The sequence below is a fragment of the Myodes glareolus genome, chromosome 8, assembly GCF_982192425.1.
Source record: "Myodes glareolus chromosome 8, mMyoGla1.1, whole genome shotgun sequence".
Lineage (NCBI taxonomy): Eukaryota > Metazoa > Chordata > Mammalia > Rodentia > Cricetidae > Myodes > Myodes glareolus.
Genome location: NC_142033.1, coordinates 108,809,579 through 108,832,095, shown reverse-complemented (window position 1 = coordinate 108,832,095; position 22,517 = coordinate 108,809,579). Strand labels below are relative to the sequence as shown.

The following is a 22,517-nucleotide window of genomic DNA, read 5'->3' as shown; positions in this document are numbered from 1 at the left end:
CTGCCTGTCGCGCGGCGGCTCGGCGGCGAGGGGGACGCGCCGCCCGGGGTGAGCTTCCCCCCTTCGGGCTCCGGAAGATTTCCTGCCCCGACTTCGGTGCCCGCGGCCTGCGGGTGTCCCGGTACCCCGCGTCCGGGTGGAGTCCGCGCCCCAGGAAGTCGCGGAACTAAGGGGCCGCCCGGGGCGTCTGCGCGGGCCGGACATGGACGGCTCGGACTGGCCTCCGTGTTGCCGCCTTGGGCGCCTGGGCGCGGGGCCCGAGTGGCGACCATGACCTAGCGGCCCGCGCGCCGCGACGGCGGACCGTCGCCGCCTTCAGAAGCAGCGTCCCCGGGGACCCGAATTTGGGGGACGCGAGGGTTGGGGGCTCGTTGATTTTTTTTCATTCTTATTTTTATTCTTTTCTGCTCCGTGAACATCTAGAAGAAGGGGGAAAAAATCAAAAGTGAAGAATTGGCGCCCACGAAGGGGACTTGGACCCGGTTGAGGGGACCGGGAGGTTTGGGGAGGTCGTTCTTCTTTTTTCCCCTTATTCTTTTTCCTTCTTGAACATTTGGAAGAAGCGGGGTGGGGGGTGGGGGGTGGAATTCGAATTCGAAAAGAATTGACATCCCCGAAGGGGACGAGGACAAAGACTGGGCCAGGATGGACGTGGCGGACCCCCAGCCGCTGGGTCTGTTCCCCGAGGGCGAGCTGATGTCGGTGGGCATGGACACCTTCATCCACCGCATCGACTCCACCGAGGTGATCTACCAGCCGCGCCGCAAGCGCGCCAAGCTCATCGGCAAGTACCTGATGGGGGACCTGCTCGGGGAGGGCTCGTACGGCAAGGTGAAGGAGGTGCTGGACTCCGAGACCTTGTGCCGCAGGGCGGTCAAGATCCTCAAGAAGAAAAAGCTGCGCAGGATCCCCAATGGCGAGGCCAACGTCAAGAAGTAGGTGCCAAGGGCCTGGGACCGGCTCGGGCGCTGCCTTGAGCTTTTGGGCGGCTGTTCCTCCTTCCTCTCTACTTCCTGGGTCTTCTCTTTTTTTCCCCTTCTCATTTCCTTCCTCCGTTTCCTCTCCCCTCCCTCCCACTATCCATCTGCCTCCTCTACCCCTGAGCTTCACCGCGTGTAGACAGTGTGCTGGGGTAGCCCTCCAGACCGCCCTAGGGGGAGGTCGTGTGACTGACTCCGCTTACCCAGTCCACTTCTTTCGTCCGGGTCTTGGCGCTGGCCGAGCCTGGCTTCCTTGGCGGGGTTGCCAGGCGGGTGGCTAGTTTGTTTACGGAGTCGGAGGGAACCCAAAAATAATGGTGAATACAGGCTGGGGGGAGGCAGGGGTAGGAGGTAGCTAGCCAGTGTTGGCGCGTGTCCCTGCGGTGTCCTGCCTGGTTGGCGTCGCTGGGTCGTGGGGACTCTTTATCACTTGCTGGGCTTGGCGGAACTTGGGAAACTTTGGGGCCAGCATTGGCGGGGACTCTGCCTGACTGGTGACCTTGCCTGTGGTCCTGTCCCAGGAAAGGCTGGGAACTCTTGTTTTTGCCAGCTGGGTGCTGCTCTTGAGTGGTACTCACAGGGAGGTGTGCTACTCCCCGAGAGCAGGTGTGTGCACCCTGCTGGTGGAGCAGGGCAGGTTGGTGGCCCGGGCTAGCCTGGGACCTATTTGGCTTCTTGGGTAGGAGTGGTCCTGGGCTAGTCAGGACCTGGGGGTGTTCCTCCAGGTGGGAGTGGCTAGAGGTCAGAGACCTGAGCTGGGGAAAACCTGGTGCCATAGGCTGCTCACCTCATTTTTGAGTGGTGTCTGCTGGTCTCCAGCTGCAAGCAGCCCTTCCTAGGTCCCCCTTTGACTTCAGGGCCCTTGGGAGCCCACTGTGTCTGACTGCCCAGGCCTGAACCCCAGCTTGAGTTCAGCAGCACTCCGTGTCCACATGGCACACTGTGTGTTGTCTCAGCCTGTGTCTGAGGGCTCCACAGCTACTTCAGGATCCGTGCTGTCTCTACCTAATGTTACCCTCAGGGTGTGGCTTGCAGAGCCAGGTGGGTTCAGATGAGAGAAATTGGTCCATAGGTCCTAAAATGGCTCTATCTGAGTTAGTGGGGAGGCATGTGAGTGACAGGTGTCATGAGTGAGCTCAGAGGGACATTGGAGTTTACTGGAAGCCCCCAGCTCCTAGATTGCTAGATTGCTTTAAGGAATTTGGACTGTTCCTCAGGAGTGGGAGTTGATCTGGGCAAGTAGACACACACCTGTCATCGCGATGCTAGAGAGACTGAGGCAGAAGGATTGCTTCAGATTTTAGACCAGCCGGGGATGCATAGCAAAACCTGTTCTCATAAGAGAAACTGGGCTTGGCAAGATAGCTCAGTGGGTGAAGACTCTGGAACTCGCACAGTGAAAGCAAACACAGCTTTCACGCGTATACTGTGCTACATGTATATACACACACAAGACAAAAGCCAGGAGAAACTGAGGCCAGAGTTGCAGACTGTCTGGCAGACTGCCCTGTACCTAGGTCCTCGCAGGGCATGACCCAAGGCCAGGTGTCTGCGATGTAGTGGTGGTGTAGCCCTGTTGCCTGAGTGTCTTGTGTTGCAGGAACCTTGAGGCTGTGGGCGCCTGCCTGTATGAACCACACACAGTCACAGCATGCAAGGGGCAGCTTGGCTGACAGCTGGCCCATTCAGAAAGGCCCCTTTGTTTTCAGGAGCTTAATAAACTCCACTCAAGTTGTCTCTCATGGTGAAGTGTACGGAACCTTCTAGACCCAGTCTGCGTGCAAAGCTTTCTCCTTTCAGTAGGACACTATGCATGCCTGCCAAGGCGCCTCCCTTGGGAAGGCTGCAGAGACCCTCTGCTCCTCAGTGTGCTATGTGTGCCTTGCCCCAACTTATCTGTGGGACTAGATGTGGGTGTGGTCCCAGACTGGGGCCTTGCTGCTCTTTGCTTGTGAATGGAGGTACTTCTGAGACCTGCCCTCAGGGATAGGTTGAGGAAGCCACCCCACCCCCATGTGGCAGAGACATGACTCTTCCAAAAGCCAGGTCTTGGCCATTAGACCATGCTTAGCCAAGCTGCATGTCCTTTGCAGAGTGCCTGGCCATCAGCTCTCCTTGGGGACAGAAAGCACCTGCTCGTGCAGAGTGGTCTGTGCTGACTGGCGGCTGGCCACTTCGGGGTGGGAGGGTGGGCAGTGCGCTCAACTGTTGAGTGTCACCGCCCTGTCTAGCTGGCAGCTCTCCAGGGACAATTGGAGGCCACCCCATGGCGACTGGCGGGCATCTGCGTACTGCGAACTGCGCAGAGTTGGGATGCTAACGAGGTGGGAAGCAGAGCCCTGGACTTTGTCGACTTTCAACCTTCAGCTCACACAACATTCAGAGCACACTTGACAAGCTGCTCCCACTGTCAGCCTGAGGAGCTACGCTGTGAGGCGGCCTGTGTGCCTTCACCCACGCCATGGCCTCCTATGGGTCACTTCCTGTGTGAGTTCATGCACATGTGTGTGTGTGTACATGTAGAAGTTACAGGTCAGCCACAGGAGTTATCTCTCCGGTGCAGTCCTGTGCAGACTGTGACATGGAGCGAGGTGACTAGGCTGGTGTGCGCACAGTGTGTACCACCACAGTCAGGTCTTTCTGGGTGTTGGAGGTTCGAACTCAGGTCCATGTGCTTCTTGTCAAGATTTACTGTCTTAGCCAGGCGGTGGTGACACAAGCCTTTAATCCCAGCACTTGGGAGGCAAAGGCAGGTGGATCACTGTGAATTCGAGGCTAGCTTGGTCTACAGAGCGAGTTCCAAGACAGCCAGGCCTAAATGTAGAAACCCTGTTTAGAAAAACAAAACAACGAAAAGATTTGCCATCTCAGGCCAGGCAGTGGTGGTGCATGCCTTTCATCTCGGCACTTGGGAGAGACAGATGAATCTCTGAGTTTGAGGCCAGCCTGGTTTACAGAGTGAGTTCCAGGACAGCCAGGACTGTTTCACAGAGAAACCCTGTCTTGAAAAAAACAAGCAATGATTTACTATCTCCCCAATCCACTGTTAGCCACTTTCTTGTCAGGGAAGTGATGCTTTCAGAGAGGGAGCCTTGTTGGTTCACAGAGCCAGTGCTGGGCAGTCAGCATACTGGACTATGGGTGGAGTGCTCTGGGCACCTGCTGCAGCCGTGGTGCTCAGGACACTGCCTTCCTCCTTAAGTGCTGCTGCCTTGTCTCTGAGCTCCGCTACCAGGGGGCCTAGTTCACTTGGTGTTGGGTGCCTGTGGCTGAGGTCCTGGTGTTTGTCAGCTCTAGCAAGTTTGTGGTCTCAGCTTTGGATAGTTGGCCAGAGCGCAGGACTATGCATCCTGCCTGGGCCTTGCCTAAGCTGCCCAAGAGGAACTGGGTGGGACCTAGCGGAAGGCACTTCCTCCCCTGCAGGTGCCCGTGCTCAGCTTGCTTCCTGCCTGCTCCCCTGCTACTGCTGTCATTTTCTGTTATTTCTGAGCAGGGGTTTTCTCTGTAGCCCAGACTGACCTGAGCTGCCCCTGCTTTACTCTAGACTACTGGTGTGTATGCATCACCATGCCCACTTTCTTCTTTCCTACTTTTCTTGGTTACTTAACAAGAAACACTGAACACAAGGTGGGTGGCACTAAGCCCTGCAGCTCTGGGGGTAGAGGGAGCTTGTAGCCAGAGGGCGGGGCCTTTGCTTTGCTCTAATCTCCCTGGGCCCTCAGGTACTTTTCTGTGGGTAGGGGTGGTTGCTGTGGCTGGCTTGGTCATGGCCTTAGGCATTAGACAGGGAGCCTCATACAAGCAGTAAGCTTTTCTTTATTAAAACTTTATAGAGGCTGGAGAGATGGCTCAGTCAGAGCACTGACTGCTCTTACAGAGGACCCGGGTTCAATTCCCAGCACCCACATGACAACTCACAACTGTCTGAAGATCCAGTTGCAGGGGATCTGACACGTTCACACCAATGCACATAAAATAAAGTTAAATAAACCATAAAATATATTTTTTTAAAAAAACCTTTATAACCTGGCAGTGGTGACGCACTCCTTTAATCCCAGCACTTGGGAGGCCGAGGCAGGTGGATCCCTCTGAGTTCAAGACCGACCTGGTCTACAGAGATCCAGGAAAGGCTCCAAAGCCACACACAGAAACCCTGTCTCGAAAAACCAAAAAACAAAAACAAAAAAACTTTATGTCCATGAGTGTTTTCCCCATGTGTTGTGCTGCTAATGCATATAGTACCTGGGGAAACCAAGAGGATATCGTACCTCCTGGAACTGGAGTTCCATATGATGGTGAGCCACTGTGTAGGTGCCAGGAATTGAACCTGGGTTACCTGGAAGCCATCTCTCCATCCCTAGTTATTTGAAACTGTTTTGCTATGAGTGTAGCTCAGGCTGGCCTCAAACTCATGGTGTAGGCTGCAGAGCAGGGTGCCTGGTCAGGAGACTGAGGGGAAGTTAAACATGTTAAGTTATCATGTCCCAGTGGTCTGCATTGACTGAGGTCACAGGAAGAGTGCTGGGTCCAGTGACCTGCAAGCACACACCCCACAGATGACACTGAGCCCAGGGGTTTGATGGACCTTTGGAGGTCAGGTTCTCAGTTCCGGGACGCTGGTGGAGCTACTTGATCCCTGAGAAGGAGCCTCCTCTTTTCGCTTTACATAATCCGCAGTGGACGCATGCTCAGGACTCAAGACTGGGGGGGGGGGTGCTACCAGTGCTCACACCAGGCCCTGCAGAGCCAGGCTGGTGGTGGCTCATTGCTGCCCTTGTAGGTATGCTCTGTTAGCTGGGAATGGATGGTGCTTCAGGAGGGCTCAACTGGAGACTGTCATGGCCTGAGTTGGGGCTACTGGACAAAGGCTGGAGCCACAGAGCCACTGTGTGGTTGGTACAGGGACGTGTTGGAGAGCAGTGGCTGTCTCATAGCTGGGGAAGCTCTAGGTGTGGAGAATGTGGAGGACTTGGCCCAGCACCAGATTCCCCAGGAAGAGCATGGCCCGTGTGCAGTGCCTGGAAAGGAGGTTCCAGCTGCAGAGGGCATTGTGGCCTCCGCAAGACAGCTGATGCTACATCTAGAAAGGCGGGATGTTGCCAGCTTTCATTGTTGTGTGCACATACGTATGCATGTGTGCATGTATATATGTGTGTGTGCCAGCTACTGGCCTAACCTCTTTTGAAGCGTGGCCCCAAGCCTGAGCTGGGGGTGCTGTCCTATCCTGGGAGCTCATGGCCTCATGTTTGGGCCTCCGCTTCTCTCTTCTTCCTTCTGTGGCTGTGTTGTGCACAGCACCCAGGAGATTGTATGCCAGGTGGGCTGTCTCTGGGGGACTTGGCTTAAGTGACCCTCTGTCTTGATTGGCATCTCTACAAGGAGTCTGTCACAGTGGTGTCCTCTGATGTGCTGGGTATGGCATCTGCTTCAGCTCTCACCTTCATAGTGGGCTTTCGGCCCTGCCTTTGTAACAGTCCCTGCTGTGGCATGTGTGGGGATCAGGATGGGAGCCTTGATTCTAAAGCGGGAGTGACTGCCTGAACTCAGTGTGAAAGTGGGGAGCTAGGGTCATGCTAGATCTGAGCACTGGTCCAGGCATATTTGAAATGGCTTCTTGGGAACCCCAAAACCGAGTGTGTGGCTTCTAACACCAGTGCCCTCTTCACTTCTGACTGTGCATCCAGCCTGTATGGTTTCTCTTTCATGTTTGTGGCCCCTGGAGATAGAAAATGTACTAGGACTGAGCTCCAAGGCCTCTTGTACCGACCATGTTGCAGAAGAACAGTTGTTGTGTCTCACTGGCCTCGTCATGCCCCTCGAGGCCCTGCGTGTCCATCAGGCTGGGAACACAAAACAGCTCCATAAATAGCATGTGCCCAGCCTGGGTGGGCACTGTTGAATTTGGGCCCGAGGTGAAAGTACGTCTCTCAGAGCAGAGCACCTCCTCCCCTGCAGCCCGCTCCCAAGGCCCCTCCATACCAAGCTTGCTACTGGAACAGAGCATAGGATGAATGCCCCGTGGGCTGTCAGGAAGAGTTCTGGAAGAGGTGGGGCTTAAGGAGGTGAGGGCAGCCCAGGGAGGGGCGCTTCCACCCTGCTGAGCTTGTTGGTGAGGGTACAAACCAATGGAGAGGAGACTCAGGCTTTCCTCACTCATTACGGCATGGCAGCCTCATGGAGAATGTGCATAATGTAGCTGTCACCACTGTCTGGTTCCACAAGGTTTCCTCACTCCAGAGACAGTCCCCATGAGCCATCCACCCCAGCCATACTCTTGGTCCCCAGCAAACCCTTTTGCCTCTGGATTCACTTGTTCTGTGAAGCCCCACTCTGTGTGGCCTTCTGTGCCTGGGTCTCTCATAGGGCATGATTGACAAGTGTGAGAGTCTTGTTTCTTTTCACATCGCTATGATGCTTCATTATGTGTCTATCAATGTGTGGACCCTGGCCTGTGCCTTTTGATTGCTGTGGGCGTTCTGTGTGTGAGACTGTGATGGGTGCCGTGCATGCACGTGGTGGTGGAACTTCTGGTGTTGGGGTGCTGTGTTACTGTCTAGGCATCAGACCTGACCTAAGGGGAGCCTCTGTGACTGGCTGGTGACCCCCATTGTTGCACAGTGGTGCTTATGTAGGGCCAGTGTTTTCCTCGCTGGCACCATGGTAGCCGTTCCTGCTGCTGCTGCCAGTCTCTGAACTTTCCTTTAGCCCAGCTTGGGGGATATCCAGGTTATGAGGTGGAATAGTGCTTGGGAGAAGCCCTTGTGGCCCTGTCGTAGCTCATTAGGTGCTGAGCCTTTGCCACCAGACATGGGGCTTTGCTTTTATGAAGCAGTTCCAGTGTCCTGATGGTCCCTGGGATGGAGCCAGGTGTTAAAGGCAAGCAAGAGACTTGACCCCCCACCCCATGTCCAGTGTGTTCCCAGATGGGCGGCTTCACAGCAGGCAGGGCCGGCTGAGCAGTATCCTCTGTTACAGGGAGATCCAGCTGCTGCGGCGGCTGCGGCACCGGAATGTGATTCAGCTGGTGGACGTGCTGTACAATGAGGAGAAGCAGAAGATATATCCTGTGGGGTGGAGTGGGGTGAGGTGGTCCCTGTGTGTGGTAGGGAGTAGAAACCCTTTATAGCCAGAGCCTCTAACTGCAGCTCAGTTCTGTGCTGTCCCGTGATGCCTGGCAACTTAGCAGACAGGGTGAGCAGGGCATGAAGCTCTTACCCTATGCCAGTCTGGTCTGGCCACTGTGGTCAGAGCTGGGCACGATCTCAGGTACCTAGAGCCTACATGCATTGGCACTGCCTCCGTTTTGATGGTTTCCCTTGCTGCCCCTTCCCAGGGTAGAGCTTGCACTGCCTGCTCTGCATCTGGGCAGTCCTGGGAGCATGTGGAGAGCCAAGTGCCCTGTAGTTGGCTGCAGCCCAGACCCCCAGGCACCCCTTCCACCCTGGGGTGATGAGTAGACATCCATTTCTGGTCCATTTGTATCCTATGCTGACTCTATGTGGACCGGTAGCACAGTGGCCCTGTGGACTCAGTACTGGTAGGAGCGGTAGCAGTCTACTGGCCCAGCAGGGCCCTGCACCCTCAGCAGTGTCTGCAGTGTCTCAGTTGTCATCGGGTTTCAGGGCATCCCAGACTACTCTTGCTAGGAGCAGGGCTCCAGGAGCCTGGTGTGTGCTGCTTTCCTTAGCACCCTACGTATATGGTGATGGAGTACTGCGTGTGTGGCATGCAGGAGATGCTGGACAGTGTGCCGGAGAAGCGCTTCCCTGTGTGCCAGGCCCATGGGTGAGTGCCCTGCTAGGTGCAGGAGGAGCAGCCAACACTTTTTGTGACTCTTGTCAGCCATATTGTCAGGAAAACCCAGATGTTTCTGGGCCCCCACTTTTCAGCCCAGCCAATGTGCTTGGGGTCACCTTCCTATTAGGCCCTGTGGGCCCACTGCCCTGCAGAGCCTGACTCTGAGCCTGGCCATCTCTCCTAGTCTCAGCAGAGTCACAACCCCTTGGTTGACACAGAATCAAGGGAAGGGGAAGAGGTTAAGCCAGCGGGGAGGCTTGGCACCCTGGGCCTAGGCACCAGTGTCTGTAGTTGCCCCATGTAATTTCCAATGGGCTCTGGCATTCTGACTATCATGTCTGTTACCTGAACCCCAAACGCCTGTTCCCTTGTGGGCTAGGCCTCGTGACTCTACCAAATTGCATAGCAGGCTTGTGTAGGCACCGTGGTATGGGCTGAGACCCTGTGGGGCCTGAGCCGGTCCCACCCATTCAGGTACTTTCGCCAGCTGATTGACGGCCTGGAGTACCTGCACAGCCAGGGCATTGTGCACAAGGACATCAAGCCGGGCAACCTGCTGCTCACCACCAACGGCACGCTCAAGATCTCCGACCTGGGTGTTGCCGAGGTAGGCACCGTGTGCAGGGCTCCTGGGCCACTTCTCCTGAGCACCCCTGACTCTCACTGCCCTCCAGGCCCTGCACCCTTTTGCTGTGGATGACACCTGCCGGACAAGCCAGGGCTCCCCGGCCTTCCAGCCACCCGAGATTGCCAATGGACTTGACACCTTCTCAGGTTTCAAGGTGGACATCTGGTCAGCTGGGGTCACACTGTAAGTGTTTTAGACCCTGTAGCAAATGGGGAACTGCGGGTTTTCTTTAGTGTTCTTGGGCCTGTTTGTCCACGGTGATCAGCAGGTTGGATATTCCAGGTCTATGGATATGGTTCCCCTCGACCCCATCCCACAGGGTGGGTGTAGGTGCTATGGCCGCACATCTACCTGGGAGTTGGGCACCTGGTCTTTGTGACCAGCACTGATTCTGTCCTCCTGTGTGAAGCTACAACATCACCACGGGCCTGTACCCTTTCGAGGGAGACAATATCTACAAGCTGTTTGAGAACATCGGGAGAGGGGACTTCACCATCCCTTGCGACTGCGGCCCACCACTTTCTGACCTGCTCCGAGGTGGGCATCTTCCTAGTGACTATGGGTCACCTGCATGCCAGGACAGCCAGGGACAGAGCCCCTGGTCTGTGGAGGGGTCCAGAGTCAGTGGGACTCTCCTGCAGCTCCTAGATGGCCAGAGATGGCAGTGGGGTGGGGCCAGTGGCCTGCCTTGACTAATAGAACAGCCCCTGTCAGCTGGCACTGGAGGTCTCGAGGATTGTTTGCCTGGTTTCTGCACAGAGAATGCAGGGGTGTCTTGTGTATCCTGGGCTGTACAGCAGGTGGCACTGGCGTCAGCTTTGATGGCCCCATGTTGGGGGGTCTCAGTGCTATGCCCAGGCTACCTGCTGCTGTCTCACTGGGGCCTAGGAAGGCCAGTAGGATGGATGGTGGGGTGGGGCTGTGGCATGGAGAAGGCAAGCACCTAGTCCACTGACCCTTCTGTTGTACAGGGATGTTGGAGTATGAGCCAGCCAAGAGGTTCTCCATCCGACAGATCAGGCAGCACAGGTAAGCACCTCCCTTGCCATGTCCACCTGCTGGGGTCTGAGTACACGTGAGAGCATGGTTGCAGATGCTGGGTGGTCACAGCAGTGAAGATGTATATGCACATCTGCTGCTGGCCAGGGGAAGTGCTGTGTACGTTTGGAGTCTGCAGGTTGCTGGCTGTGCCTCCCTCCTGGTGCCCAGTGCAGGCAGGGGTAAGAGTCCTCCAGCACTCCCCTATCCCAGGCTCCTCTCCCTCTGCTGTCCTGTTGAGGTGTGCAGGCGGCTGTGCAGCAGTTCCTCCATGGTGGGAGGATATGGCAGTAGATGGGGAAGAGCATAGCGGGTCTTGCCAGGCTTCAAGGGAGGTGTCACTCTGGACCCCAGCTGGCCATTAACCCAGTGGAGCCTGGCCATCTCAACATGGGAGTACAGGCAAGGAGGCCAGCAGGAGGCGGGAAAGCTTTGGAGCCTCCATCCTGTTACCACTCTGTTGGTGGGAACCCTGGGTCCAAGGTGGCCTGTGGGCTCTGCCCCTGCCAGTTGTCCCCAGGGCTTTTGCCACCTCCATGCTGGGCTGAGACTAATTCAACAGGGTGTTCCCTAGGGAGGGCTTTTAGCCTATCTCTGTTTGAGATAAGAGGGACTATAGGTGCAGGGCCTTGATTGTCCACCCTAGTCTGAGGAGCTCTGGTTGCCATCAGTGGGCAGTGGTTTCTGGTGCCATTAGTGTGAGTGCACATGTCAGGATCCCTGAACCCCTCGCTGAGATCTCAGCCTGTAGCATCCAGGAAGGCAGCCACGGGGTGTTTGGGCTGTGGTGTGGTAGGTCTCGTCTTGTATGAGGTGTCAAATGTTTTCACCAAGGGCCCAGTACCTGATGGCTCTATTGCACCTGGACATTTGCAGCTGGTTCCGGAAGAAACACCCACTGGCTGAGGCGCTGGTGCCCATCCCCCCGAGCCCAGACACTAAGGACCGCTGGCGCAGTATGACAGTGGTGCCCTACCTGGAGGACCTGCACGGCCGTGCTGACGAGGACGAGGACGAGGACTTGTTTGACCTTGAGGATGGCATCATCTACACCCAGGACTTCACGGTGCCCGGTGAGTCGGCTCAGCTTGTGTCGCCTGGAGCTGGCGCCTTGTGCTCTCTAGGGCTCGTCCTTCCCCAAGGCTCCAGTCTGACCTGAGCTATCCTCGGCTGCGCCATTGCGCTCTGGGCTAGCGAAGGGCTCCCTGGCTGCAAGTTGTGGCAGGAGAAGACCCTGGAGGGTAGTGGGCTGGTGCCCTGAGACAGCCATGAGAGGGAGGGTCCAGTGGCCCTCAGTCCTCGCCATGCCTGACCTTATATCGCCTTCTTCCCCAGGTGTCGAGGAGGCGGCCGAGGCAGGGCTTAGCGAGGATGCATGCGACACATGCATGTGGAAGAGCCAGGGCGCAGGCCTTCCTGGAGAGGAGCCCGAGGAGGGGTTCGAGGCCTTAGTGTAGCTCCCTGGCTGCTGCCCTGCCCATGTCCTCCATAAAGCTTTGTCCACTGTGTCTGCAGGTGGATGCTTGCCGCGACTGCCCTTCCCTGTCACTACCCTGGCAGGGTTCCCACCAGGGTACCAAAATATACCAGGTTCAAGGCCTGAGCCAGGCCCTCAGCACCAAGGTTACCGCTGGCTAGATAGAGCTCTGAGGGCCCTTTTCCTGTGCCCCTTAAGCCAGCCCTACTGGAAAGCATCTCCTGGCCCTTCAGACAGTTGCGTGTGGGAGGGTCAGGCCCCTGGACCCCTGGTGTCCCTGTAGCAATTGAGGATTCAGGAAGCAGTACCAGCAGTACCTGAGTCCGGTATGAGCTCTAGCCACAGTCGTTCTCAAGATTCACAGTCCTAATAGCATCTTCTGTTCAGACAGCGAGGGCCCTGTCACCCTGAGCCCTTGCCTGGAATGTGTACCACTAGCTAGCTGACCCCGGCAGGACCTCCATGTGAGCTCATCAGTGGGGGAGGGATGCACTTAGGACGCTGACTGCATCTTTGGGACACTCAGGGAGGCTGTGGTTTGAAAGAAGGCAAGGCTATGGGGAGGGGTCTGGGGACATTGTCTGGGTGGCCAATGGGTCCCATGTGTCACCTGGAATAGTGCTGTACAGTGGCAGTACCTCAGGATAGCCTCGGCACAGGACAGGTGCCTTGTGGGGAGGGATTTCCTGCTACAGGGGCCACCGTACCTCATGCCTCAGTCTAGCCCAGAGTGAGGGCCAGGGTGGGTGCTGCCAGTCTTGACAGAATCAGAAGTTTTGGGAGGAGGGACTCTGGATACGGGTGGGGTGGGGGGGTGCTGTTGGGTTCCCATAGTAACATCTCAAACACCTGGTGGCTGTGCAGTTACATGCTAGAGACTGCCCACTTGTTGAGGAACTTTGGGAGAGGTGACTTATCCCCACTGTGATGGCAGGCCAGCAGAGAAAGCTAGACCTGTAGCCCTCAGCTGGACGGTGCCCACGTGCTCAGCACAGCTAGTAGACCCCAGGCTGAGTGCTTCATCTCCATGGGCCTCTTGTGGGTCCAGAGCCTGACTCACTTGGAGAGCTCTGTGAGCTGGTGCTTGGGCTACCCAGGCTAGACAGGCAGGTGAGCATGGGTGTGCTGCAGGGGGGCCAGGGCAGACCACTGGAAAGGCTGGGCCTGGCTGCACAGGCCTTTGGAGCCACTGAGGGATGGCACTAGAGGCTAGAAAGCATGCCCTGACCAGCCTCTGGCACAGTTGGGGCTGGCCGGGTCCTGGGGCTTTGGGTTGCCTGTCCCTTGGCTCAAGCCATACCTGCCATCTTCCCGCAGGACAGGTCGTGGAAGAGGAGGTGGGTCAGAATGGACAGACCCGCAGCCTGCCCAAAGCTGTGTGTGTGAATGGCACAGAGCCCCAGCTCAGCAGCAAGGTGAAGCTGGAAGGCCGACCTGGCACCTTCAACCCTGCTCGCAAGTCGTGCTCCAGCAACAAGATCCGCCGGCTCTCAGCCTGCAAGCAGCAGTGACTGCAGCCTGCAGGTGGGCGCAAGGCCAGGAAGGATCAAGAAAGACCGGCTTGGTGCTCAGTGGGTGTCTGCTGTGCTCCTGGCTCTTCCCTTGGGGCAGGGCTCCACTGGTCCCATGGGGTGAGGTTTGGTGACTGAGACCACAGCCCTTACCAGTCATGATTGTACCAATGGTAGTGTCTACCTCCCTGCAGAGGCTAGGTACTGAGTAACTCCTTCTACCTACCTGCAGTGTATCGCCAGGATCACCGGGCAGGTGTCCCGGCAAGGCTGCGGTTCTCGGCCCACCCGTGTGGACTGGGCATTGGAGCCGAGGGTGGACCACCGCCCCAGAAAGCACTTTATGTCGAGACCACTGGCCGGCCTCGCCCGCATGCCGCCCCGCAAGCCTCGCTGTCTTTGGGTTGGTTTCTTTTTTTTTTTTTTAATAAAACAAGTGGATTTGAGCTGTGGCTGTGAGGGTGTTTGGAGCAGGCGGGGCACAGGGTGGCCTGCAGAGAAAACCCAGAGCGAGTGAATATGCAGAGACATTTATGATCAACCAGACAACACAACTACCCACGCAGGGCACAGGGCAGGGAGTGGGCGGGCTCTCAAGGCGAGGCCGCCCTATATTTTGGCAATAAATAAAGCTTGGGAAACTTGAAGCTGCTGCCTGGGCTGTTCTGTCCGCGTGTCCAAAGCCCAAGGCTCTTGGGGAGGAATGGGACAAGGTGGGGCCTGTGTGCACATGCTGAGAGCGGGAGAGGCGGTTATTGCTTGGAGAGGGAGGGTACGGCTACTGCAAGAGCGCACACCATGGTGAGGTAAACCGATTGAGGATGATTTTCTGCCCCAAGGTCCCTTCCCCTCCAGTAGGTTCACGCAAGCATATGGCCGGCAATGGTATCACCAGCAAGTGCTCGCTAATGGAGGGAGGCTGCTTATGTGCCTCAGAACCTGCTTCACCCGCCTCTGTGGCCAGAGGCCAGGTGCCATGGTCGGACAAATAAGGACTCAAGAGTCCGAGTGCTTTATCCGCCCTGCAGCTGAACCGGGGTCCGGGAGCCTCGCGCCTCTGGAGACCACTTCCTTCGACCCGCTGAGTGATGGGACACTGCATGTGCGCAGTTCGAATCGGGCTGCGTGCGCATGCACGGCAACCCCAGGTTTCTCCTGCTATCCGCAGCTGCTCCACGTGCCGCCAGGGAAGCTGCCGAGAGGCGGGTCGAGTACACAGAGCTTAGGCCGGGCTGTGGTCGGGAGACGTGGGGGCAGCAGCAGCGACAATCAGCACCGGGGAGGAGGCGACTGGCTCAGGGAGACGGGGAGAGAAAAGTCTATCGTCGAGGCTGACTGCCAGCTTGTCCAGCAGCGCCCCGGCGGGCTCGACACACAGCCCAGAGCCCGGGCAACCACCGCTTCCGCCGCCAGGCTCCTCCTCGATGACAGGAATGGACGGGTCATCACCTGTGGTCGGCAGTGCACGGCCTTCAGGAGGACAATCGACGCTGTCACCACGGCGCAAGGGCGCACGCGCAGGACGGACTGCCCCTGGGGGTGTGGCCGCGCGTGCGCCACCGGGGTCGCTGTGCTGCCGGCCTCTCTGTTGCCACTGTTTACGAGCGTGGGCGTGAGGATGCGCACGTGCGCGATGGCGTGGCGCGTCGTCGAAATGTGGGTCGTGGCGCAGGAACTCGTGGAAAAGTGCGTCCGTCTTCTCGTCGATGCTGTAGTCGCGGCGCGGCCTGCGCGGCCAGGCTCGCGGGCTGCGGGGAGGGCTGCGGGTTGGAGCGGGAAGTTCGGAGGCTTCGTCACCTGCACCGCGGCCCTCGATGCTCGCATACCCGCTGTCCATCTGCAGCAGGCGGCGGGCCTCGCCGTCCTTAGGCCGCAGAGCGGGCGGAGACTCCGGTGGGGGCGGGAAGGCAGGTGCTGGGCCGCCACCCCCAGAGCCCGATCCTGAACTGTCACCGCTGCGTACTGAGTCGCGGTCATTGCCGCTGCTGCTGTGGTCCGATGCAGTGGCTGCATTTAGCTCGAGGGAAGTACGAAGGCTCCACAGGTCACGGTAGCTGCACTGTGCATGCTCGGCGTCCTGCTCTTGCTGTGGGTCCTGCTGCTGCGCATGCTCGGGCCCCAAACTGATGCTGTGCTCCGGAGGAGTCTCGGGGCTTGCTCCTCCCGCTGCCTCAGCCGCCTCTAGCCTGCAAGGCCAGGCCCACGTGGTCAGAGCCTGCAGGCCTTGCCCTGCCGGCCACACGTTTGTGCATTAGGGACTATGGACATGGAGGGACCCTCATGGAGCCTGGGCCACTCCTAGATACATTCTCTTGATGTGCAAGGGGACTTAAGGGAATGGACCTGAACTAGACTCCAAATCAGCCCCTCGTCCTACATGGTTACTTCACCCATTGGTTATGGGATGGTAGGGCCAGGTGTGAATCACAGAAGCCAAGGGTCACCCCAAGTTTGCAGGGCCTCTGCCTGTATCCTACTGGCATTTGGGAGTTTTGCTTTTGGGTTGGAGAGGGAGGTTGCTTCTGATAGAAGCAATCACCAAGGCTTGTGTGAGGAGTCAGGCCATATATTAGGAGTACAGGTAGGCAGAAGGGTTGCTGGGACAACTGAGGAGCCTTTCAGGCCTCGGAGTCTGCCACAAATTGGCAGGGTCAGGGTAGGTCCAAGCCCGCTGCCCTGCTCTGGTGGGTGTCCCATTTTGGAGACCTTGGAGCCATCAACTGCCCACCTACCCTTACCCAAACTTTCCCTGTTTCCCTCCTTCTCCGGTCTGCGTTGGAGAGGTGGCCCCCATGAAGTGGCCAGTGTGACTCGAGTTCGTGTCCACAGGGCCAGGAGGGCAGTCCCTGGGCCACCTAGGGGGGACGGGGCAGGGCAGGGGCCCACAGGCCCACCCTTAGCATCTCTATCTACTGAAAAATACCTGCCGAGAGTGGGGGGCGGGCTGGTGGGGCTGGCCAGAAAGGGGCGGGGGGGTGGGAAGGCCACCGAATCGCCTGCGCTGGCAATGTACTGAATGAAGTCGGCATGGGGGGCGTCCCCCTCTTGCTCCGTGCTCTCGCTGGCTGCCCGCTGCCGCTGAAAGTGATGCCGCTTAGGGGAACCTGTGGGGGGGTAGTCGGTCAGCTGAAGAGACTGGACAGACCAGAGATTAGGCATGAACTAGAAGGCCTCAGGGAAAGCAGTCCCGACAGAATACCCTGGTTGGACAGGTATGGCCAGGAGAAAGAACACCCAGTGGCTAGCACAGCCCAGGTCTTGCTGAAGCAGCAGGCACAGAGGAGCTGGAGCTGTTGGGCCAGGAAGGAGAGACGTTGCCACCTACACACTGCCCTGGCGTAGGAAGCTTGAAGGGAAACTGCCCCAGCTCCTGGCCAGTAGCCAAGATCTTCCCCAAACAGAACTGCCAGCGGGCAGACCTCCAGGTGGGCTGGGAGCCACCCACCAAACAGGTTCTGGTCTGCACAGCAGCTTGGGGTTAATCAGCACCCAGACCCTCCTCCCACAGTAGTATCTGGAAAAGAAGGGGTGTGAGCCCTCTGCCATCTAGAGCCACCCATCCCCCTTCCCTCCCCACAGGGAAGCTGGTGCCTGGGAGCCACTGCCACCAAGGCAGAGCCTGAGAATCCTCCCAGGGAGCAACCCTGGATCCTGGGGCTGTGAACAGCTTTTACTAAAGCCAAGGCCGTATTCATCTACACACGAAAGTCACTTCCTGCAGCAGAGGTTGAGATGGGACAATGTGGCCACAAAAGCCCAAATTGTTAACTGTCCAGGGCCTTATCAAAAATGCACAGGGATTAGCTGGGTAGTTGTGTGTCTGTAATCTCCTGCATTGGGAGGGTTGCCCAGAGTTCAAGGTCTGTCTGGGCCACACAGACAGTCTCACAACAAACAGCCATTCACAGATCCTAGAATTAGTGCAGTACTGCCCCCCTACACTTTTTTTTTTTTGAGGCAGGCTCTCATGTGGTCATGTAGCCAAGGCTAGCTCTGAATTACTGTCCTCCTCCTGAGTGCCGAGGCATGCAGTACCACGCTGGGTTTATGTGGTACTGGAGGTGGAAGCCAGAGCCTCGCCCACTTAAAAAGGCGCTCTACAGACCCTGTGACTGTTCTAATAAAGCCTAATCAGGCCAAAGGACTGGTGGAGGTCCAGGGCAGCTGAAGGTGAACACCATACCAGTGCACACACTCAGCCTGGGATCACAAGTTACGGGATGGTCATCTGCCTAGGAGACACAGGGCATCGCAACTGACAGTCTTCTAGAGACGCGCAGGCGCTGGGAATTCCTGGCCCGTGGCAGTCATGGTCACTCTGGGGTGCCTCACCTCTCGTGTCCAGACTGGACGCTCTCTGGCTGGACTCCAGCTTCCACTTCTTGACTTTGAAGTAGGGGCTAGCCCCATCCAGGCTGGCATGGCGGCGCAGCCGTGTGAAGAACTGCAGCACAGGGCCTGGCCCCGAGGAGCCTGTGCCCATCTCCCCGGGCGCTGCCTCAGGCCCAGGCCCAGCAGCCTTGGCACCCCGGGCACCTGCATCTAACTGGGGAACGTGGGGGAGGCAGGGACGACTGTCAGGCATGGATTCCCCCACCCCCCAGGGTCCCCACTAAGCCAGCCTGTGGTCACCCTTCTAGCTTCCTCTCTCAGGCCGGCTCTGCCCTCCTGGAACCTGTCTAGTTCCCTTCCCTGGGCTGGAGAGGAGCTGAGCACCCTTCCCACCAGCCTTGCTCTTACAGGGGGTCCTCCTCACCGAGGTGCCCTCCCCAGAGTCGCTGGAGGCAGAGGGACTGATCTCCGAGAAGTCCACTGAGTTGTAGGGATCGCCTGGCAGGGCGGAGCTGGGACCCACGGAGTGTCCAGTGAGGGCCTTCCCGGGGGGCTGTGAGGTAGAGGGGTTGAGAGAGGACAAGTAGGTGAGGGGGAGGTCCCACTTGGTCCCCACCACCACTCTGCCGAGGACCAGGGCTGGCCGCAGCACTGACCCTTACCTGGAAAATAGCCAAGCTGTCTTTGGAGGTGGTAGCTGGGTGGGGTGTGGCCACTGAGCTGGCCTCGCCCGGGTCACACTCGTGGATAGTAGCGATCTTGAGGGGCGGTAGGTGGAGGTGGGTGAGACGGGCATTCTTGAGGTGGTGGAAGTCCCCCTCTGTCAGGGTATACCTATGTTGGGGGACCCCTGACAATCAGCTCTTGGCAGTACTTAGCCATCTATTTTACCATCTACTCCCCATTTAAGGATGACTTTAAACTTCTGATTCTCTTGCCTCCATCTCTACCAAGGACTGGGACCACTGCTTGTTCACTGTTCACTTTTCTAGACAGGGTCTCCCTGTGTAGACCAGGCTGGCCTTGAACTGAAGCAATCCTCCTGCCTCTGCTGGCCACGGGCTGGCACTACAGGCACACACTACCATACCTGGCGTTTTCCTTTTTTTTTTTTTTTTTTTTTTTAATTTTATTTTTTTTATTTTTTTAATATATTTATTTATTTATAATGTATACAATATTCTGTCCACATGTGTGCCTGCAGGCCAGAAGAGGGCACCAGACCTCATTACAGATGGTTGTGAGCCACCATGTGGTTGCTGGGAATTGAACTCAGGACCTTTGGAAGAGCAGTCAGTGCTCTAAACCGCTGAGCCATCTCTCCAGCCCCCTGGCGTTTTCCTTTTAAGGCAGGTCTTGAAACACATGTACCCATGCCAGCCACGGTTCATTCTATGTGGGTCAGTCAGGTCTCAGATTTGCAGCAATCAGAGCTGGAGCAATGGCTCGGGCGTTAATAGCACCTATTACTCTTGCAAAGGACCTGAGTTGGGATTCCAGGACCCATACTGGGTTACTCAGAACCACCTGTAATTCTAGCTCCAGGGAGATCTGACGCCCTCTTCTGGCCTCTATGGACACTTGCACCCACCGTGTACATAAACACACAGAAACATATAAATAAACATTTTAAAATAACTCCAGTAATCCTCCTGCCTCAGTCTGCAGTGTGCTCAACACATTAACCAGAGCTTATACCTTAATATTGATACTTACTCTCTACTACCTCCCTGCCAGCCCATACCAAAAGACCTGAGCCAGGGTCCCCAGCTTTCAGCACCAAGCTGTGACCTCCCCCTGGCTTCCCTCACCGGCGGCCCTTGTCCTGAGCCTTGCGGCTCTGTTCAAACAGGGCAGCCTCATTGAAGGACACGCGGCGGCCGGTGGAGCTGGTAGCTAGGAAGCGCTCTGTCTCCGTGTCCTGGCTCTCGGGGTCTTCCCCCCTGCAGTCGGGGTCTGTGAGGAGAGTCAAGAGAGGGTGGGCCCCGGGTGGGCCGCGCGTGTCTTGCTGCCAGGCAGGCTGCTGGGCAAGGGTGGGTCGGGAGGGGGGCGCGGGCCGAGTGAGGGCAGGACAGGGCGGGCTGGGCGGGGCGGCGGGCACTCGCTCATCCGCTCACACACTCACTCGCTCTCAGCACGCGCCTGTGCGCACCTACGCCTGGGCGTTAAGGAAACAGAGATGAGTCGGACTCGAACTGCGCCCAGTCTGGTGGGGGAGACAGACAGACAGACCGTCAGGCGGCCCGAGGGGGCGGGCAGGGGGCCGAGGGGCGGGGCGCGGCGGAAGGCAGTCAAGTGCAGCTAAGGATGCTGCGGACCACACGGGCCCCTCACCTTGTATGGGGTGGGTGCCGTTGTCCAGGTAAGTAGTGGTGGTCTTCTCTGCTTCATCCATGGCCCTGAGGAAGAAAGGCGGGGAGTGAACAATGATGGGGATCCCCACTTGTAGGGCTCTGTAGGCACCACCTGGGCGTGTCACAAAGAGGTTCCCTGGGCATGCACCTGTTGAAGCGCTGGTGCACCTCCCAGCAGCGTTTGCAGAGAAGAAGAACGCCAGACAGCACCACCAGCGTGCCCCCGATGAACAGCGACATCACCACCACCAGCAGTACATAGTTGTCCAAGATGGGGTCGGGCTCCGCCTGAGGGGAGGGGATCAGGTGCACGGGATGGGATGTGTCAGGGCTCCAGGGCTCCTTTCTGTCCCACCCCACCCCCACTTCCAGGAGTCACCACCCACCGTGGGGCGGCTGGTAGTATTGTCCCACGAAGTCGTCAGGGCAATCGTGGCGGTGGTAGTGGCCTCTGTGGCCATGGTGGCCGTGGGCTGCATTTTGAGGCTACAGGTAGGGCATAGAGCCAGCTGAGGTTCAGCTCTGCCAGCCCCTCCCCACGGGAGCCCCTGCAAGTCAGCCCCCATCATCCCCGTGCAAGAGCAGCAGCTGCCGTCACTGGGGTGACTCATGGACAGGTGGGGCAATGTGAGCCACACCCCCCCACACACACACCCACTCCGTAGGGCGCCTGGAGCCAGGGCTTTTTTCCCAGGACCTCTCTTTCGCCATCTTTATCACATAGATGGTGGCATCGCGCGCGTGCGCAGGAGTGAGTGCGTGTGTGCGTGTGTGTGTGTGTGTGTGTGTGTGTGTGTGTACAAGTGGCTCTCCTACATCCCTGCCACCTCCCTGGCTGGCCGGTGCGGCCGGCCCAGCAAGGTAGCACAGCCCTGCCCAGGAGAGGGAAATCACCCTTGGGAGAAGGGGACATGAAGTCCCACAGTACATTCAGTCGAGGTTCCAGGTGTCCTTCGGGTCTCAGGGTCTCATGGGATAGAAAAGGAATTGAAGGCAGTGCACCTGAGGGAGGGGCTGCACCAGTGACCCCCCCCAGACATCCAAGTCACGACTCTAGAGGGAATGGTCCCCATGCCCCACACTAGTGGGAGTGGAAAGGACAAAAGACGCTCATCTGTTCCTGGCCTGAAAAATCTGGTTCCCATGGCGACGGTGCGCAGGACCGCGCCGGGGGGCGGGTTGCCAGGCAGAGGGAGGCGGGCGGGGGCGCGGGGGAGGCCACCCTCAGGGGCGCCCCAAGCCGCAGCCAAGATGGCTCCTCCGCCACGAGCGTGGGGAAACTGAGGCTAGGGCACGTTTCGGGTTGGGGGTGGGGAGCAACATTCAGGAAGGGGCTGCTCAAAATTCCACCTGACTCATTCAGGGAATGGAGATGATTCTGGGGTGTCAGGGGCCGCTCTGGCCAGCCATTCCTAGTTCCCACACCTAGCGTGAGCACGCAAATACCTAACCCCATCGAAAAAGAGCTCGCAGGCTCCAGCGTCGCCAGTGCTTTCGGACTGGACGGCAAGGGAGTTGGGGGGGGGGGGAGACGTAGGCCCAGATAAAACGACTCTGCTCCCCCAGGAAGGTTACGTGTCCTCAGCGCTCCGGGGCTGAGAACGGCAGGCAACAATTTTGGCCGGCGGCAAGGGCCGCTAATGTAGGTCGGGCAATGAATTCAGGCTGTAGGGGGGTGGGGCATGGTAAGGATGGCGATGGGAGTGACAGGAAGATGGTGGAGACCCAAGGCGAATAAGGTGGAGTCATGAGGGTCAGCGAGGACGCCAGCCTGGACAAGGGGTCCCTACAGAAAGCTCCCCACCCCCGCAGTAGAATAGGATGCGAAATAAAAGCAGAGGACCCAGGAGGCCAAGGCTACACTGCCCTCGCTCTGTCACTAGGGTAAACTGAGGCCGAGGGCCGGCATGGGCGGGCTCCCTCTCCGGGCTGCCGACGGTGCGCGGGGTGCAGGGCGGCTCAAACCTTTCCCACTCTCCGCTCCCTCCCCGAAGCCATGCGCGATCGCGCGCGGCAGGACTGGTGGGTCAGGGCGGGCCCGGGAGCTGGTCGCCATCCCCTGGCCGCCGCGCGCATCCGCCCGCCCGTCCCCGCCCGGCCCTGTGCGCCAGGGCCCGCCGCGCCTACCTCAGCGCCGGGGCGTGCGGCCCATGGGCGGCGGGAGGGCGGGTGGCGGATGCACGGCGCTCCCGGTTGGCTCTGGAGCTCGGTGGCCGCGGAGCCGACGGAGAATTTATGAATGGAGAGCGCGGCGCGCGGAGGAGGTGTGCGAGAGAGGAGGGGCAGCGCACGTGACTGCGTTGGCGGTGCGCCCGCTCAGGCCCCTGGCTCGGTGCACCCGGTAGCCGCCCGGTCCCGCAGCCTGACCGCCCCCGCCGCTCTCGCCGCCGCGTCTGGCTC

At 58.3% G+C, this 22,517-nt stretch overlaps 2 protein-coding genes across 7 annotated transcripts; one reads left to right on the top strand and one right to left on the bottom strand.

Moving 5' to 3' along the window:
* The first annotated feature begins 207 nt into the window (after positions 1-207).
* Positions 208-14,078, top strand: Stk11 (serine/threonine kinase 11). Of its 6 annotated transcripts, XM_087909413.1 has the most exons (11): positions 208-935; positions 7,956-8,039; positions 8,676-8,765; positions 9,252-9,384; positions 9,452-9,588; positions 9,815-9,942; positions 10,377-10,434; positions 11,320-11,516; positions 11,779-11,881; positions 13,238-13,444; positions 13,664-14,078. In XM_087909413.1, the coding sequence occupies exons 1-11, from the start codon at positions 646-648 to the stop codon at positions 13,857-13,859; spliced, it is 1,623 nt and encodes a 540-aa protein (XP_087765539.1). In that variant the 5' UTR covers positions 208-645; the 3' UTR covers positions 13,860-14,078. The 6 variants fall into 6 exon arrangements, 5 of the variants coding, with proteins under 5 accessions (XP_087765539.1, XP_087765540.1, XP_087765543.1 ...); XR_015738635.1 differs by lacking the exon at positions 13,664-14,078 and having other exon boundaries at positions 11,779-13,030; positions 13,238-13,373; XM_087909414.1 differs by lacking the exon at positions 11,779-11,881 and having other exon boundaries at positions 13,243-13,444.
* On the bottom strand, positions 13,946-22,517 carry Cbarp (CACN subunit beta associated regulatory protein). The gene is made up of 10 exons (XM_085692519.2): positions 22,245-22,517; positions 20,504-20,603; positions 20,266-20,405; positions 20,098-20,162; positions 19,575-19,719; positions 18,426-18,597; positions 18,188-18,316; positions 17,764-17,977; positions 16,355-16,535; positions 13,946-15,617 (listed from the first exon to the last, which is right to left on the bottom strand). The coding sequence occupies exons 2-10, from the start codon at positions 20,594-20,596 to the stop codon at positions 14,654-14,656; spliced, it is 2,103 nt and encodes a 700-aa protein (XP_085548645.1). The 5' UTR covers positions 20,597-20,603; positions 22,245-22,517; the 3' UTR covers positions 13,946-14,653.

Coding starts and splice junctions, on each gene's coding strand:
- Cbarp (XM_085692519.2), bottom strand. CDS start 20,596: ATGCAGCCCACGGCCACCATGGCCACAGAGGCCACTACCACCGCCACG. Junction 18,598..19,574: donor GCTCAGGACAAGGGCCGCCG/GTGAGGGAAGCC, acceptor CCCCCAACATAG/GTATACCCTGACAGAGGGGG. Junction 16,536..17,763: donor GTCCAGTCTGGACACGAGAG/GTGAGGCACCCC, acceptor ACCCCCCCACAG/GTTCCCCTAAGCGGCATCAC.
- Stk11 (XM_087909413.1), top strand. CDS start 646: ATGGACGTGGCGGACCCCCAGCCGCTGGGTCTGTTCCCCGAGGGCGAG. Junction 9,589..9,814: donor TGGTCAGCTGGGGTCACACT/GTAAGTGTTTTA, acceptor TCCTGTGTGAAG/CTACAACATCACCACGGGCC. Junction 11,882..13,237: donor GGAGAGGAGCCCGAGGAGGG/GTTCGAGGCCTT, acceptor ATCTTCCCGCAG/GACAGGTCGTGGAAGAGGAG.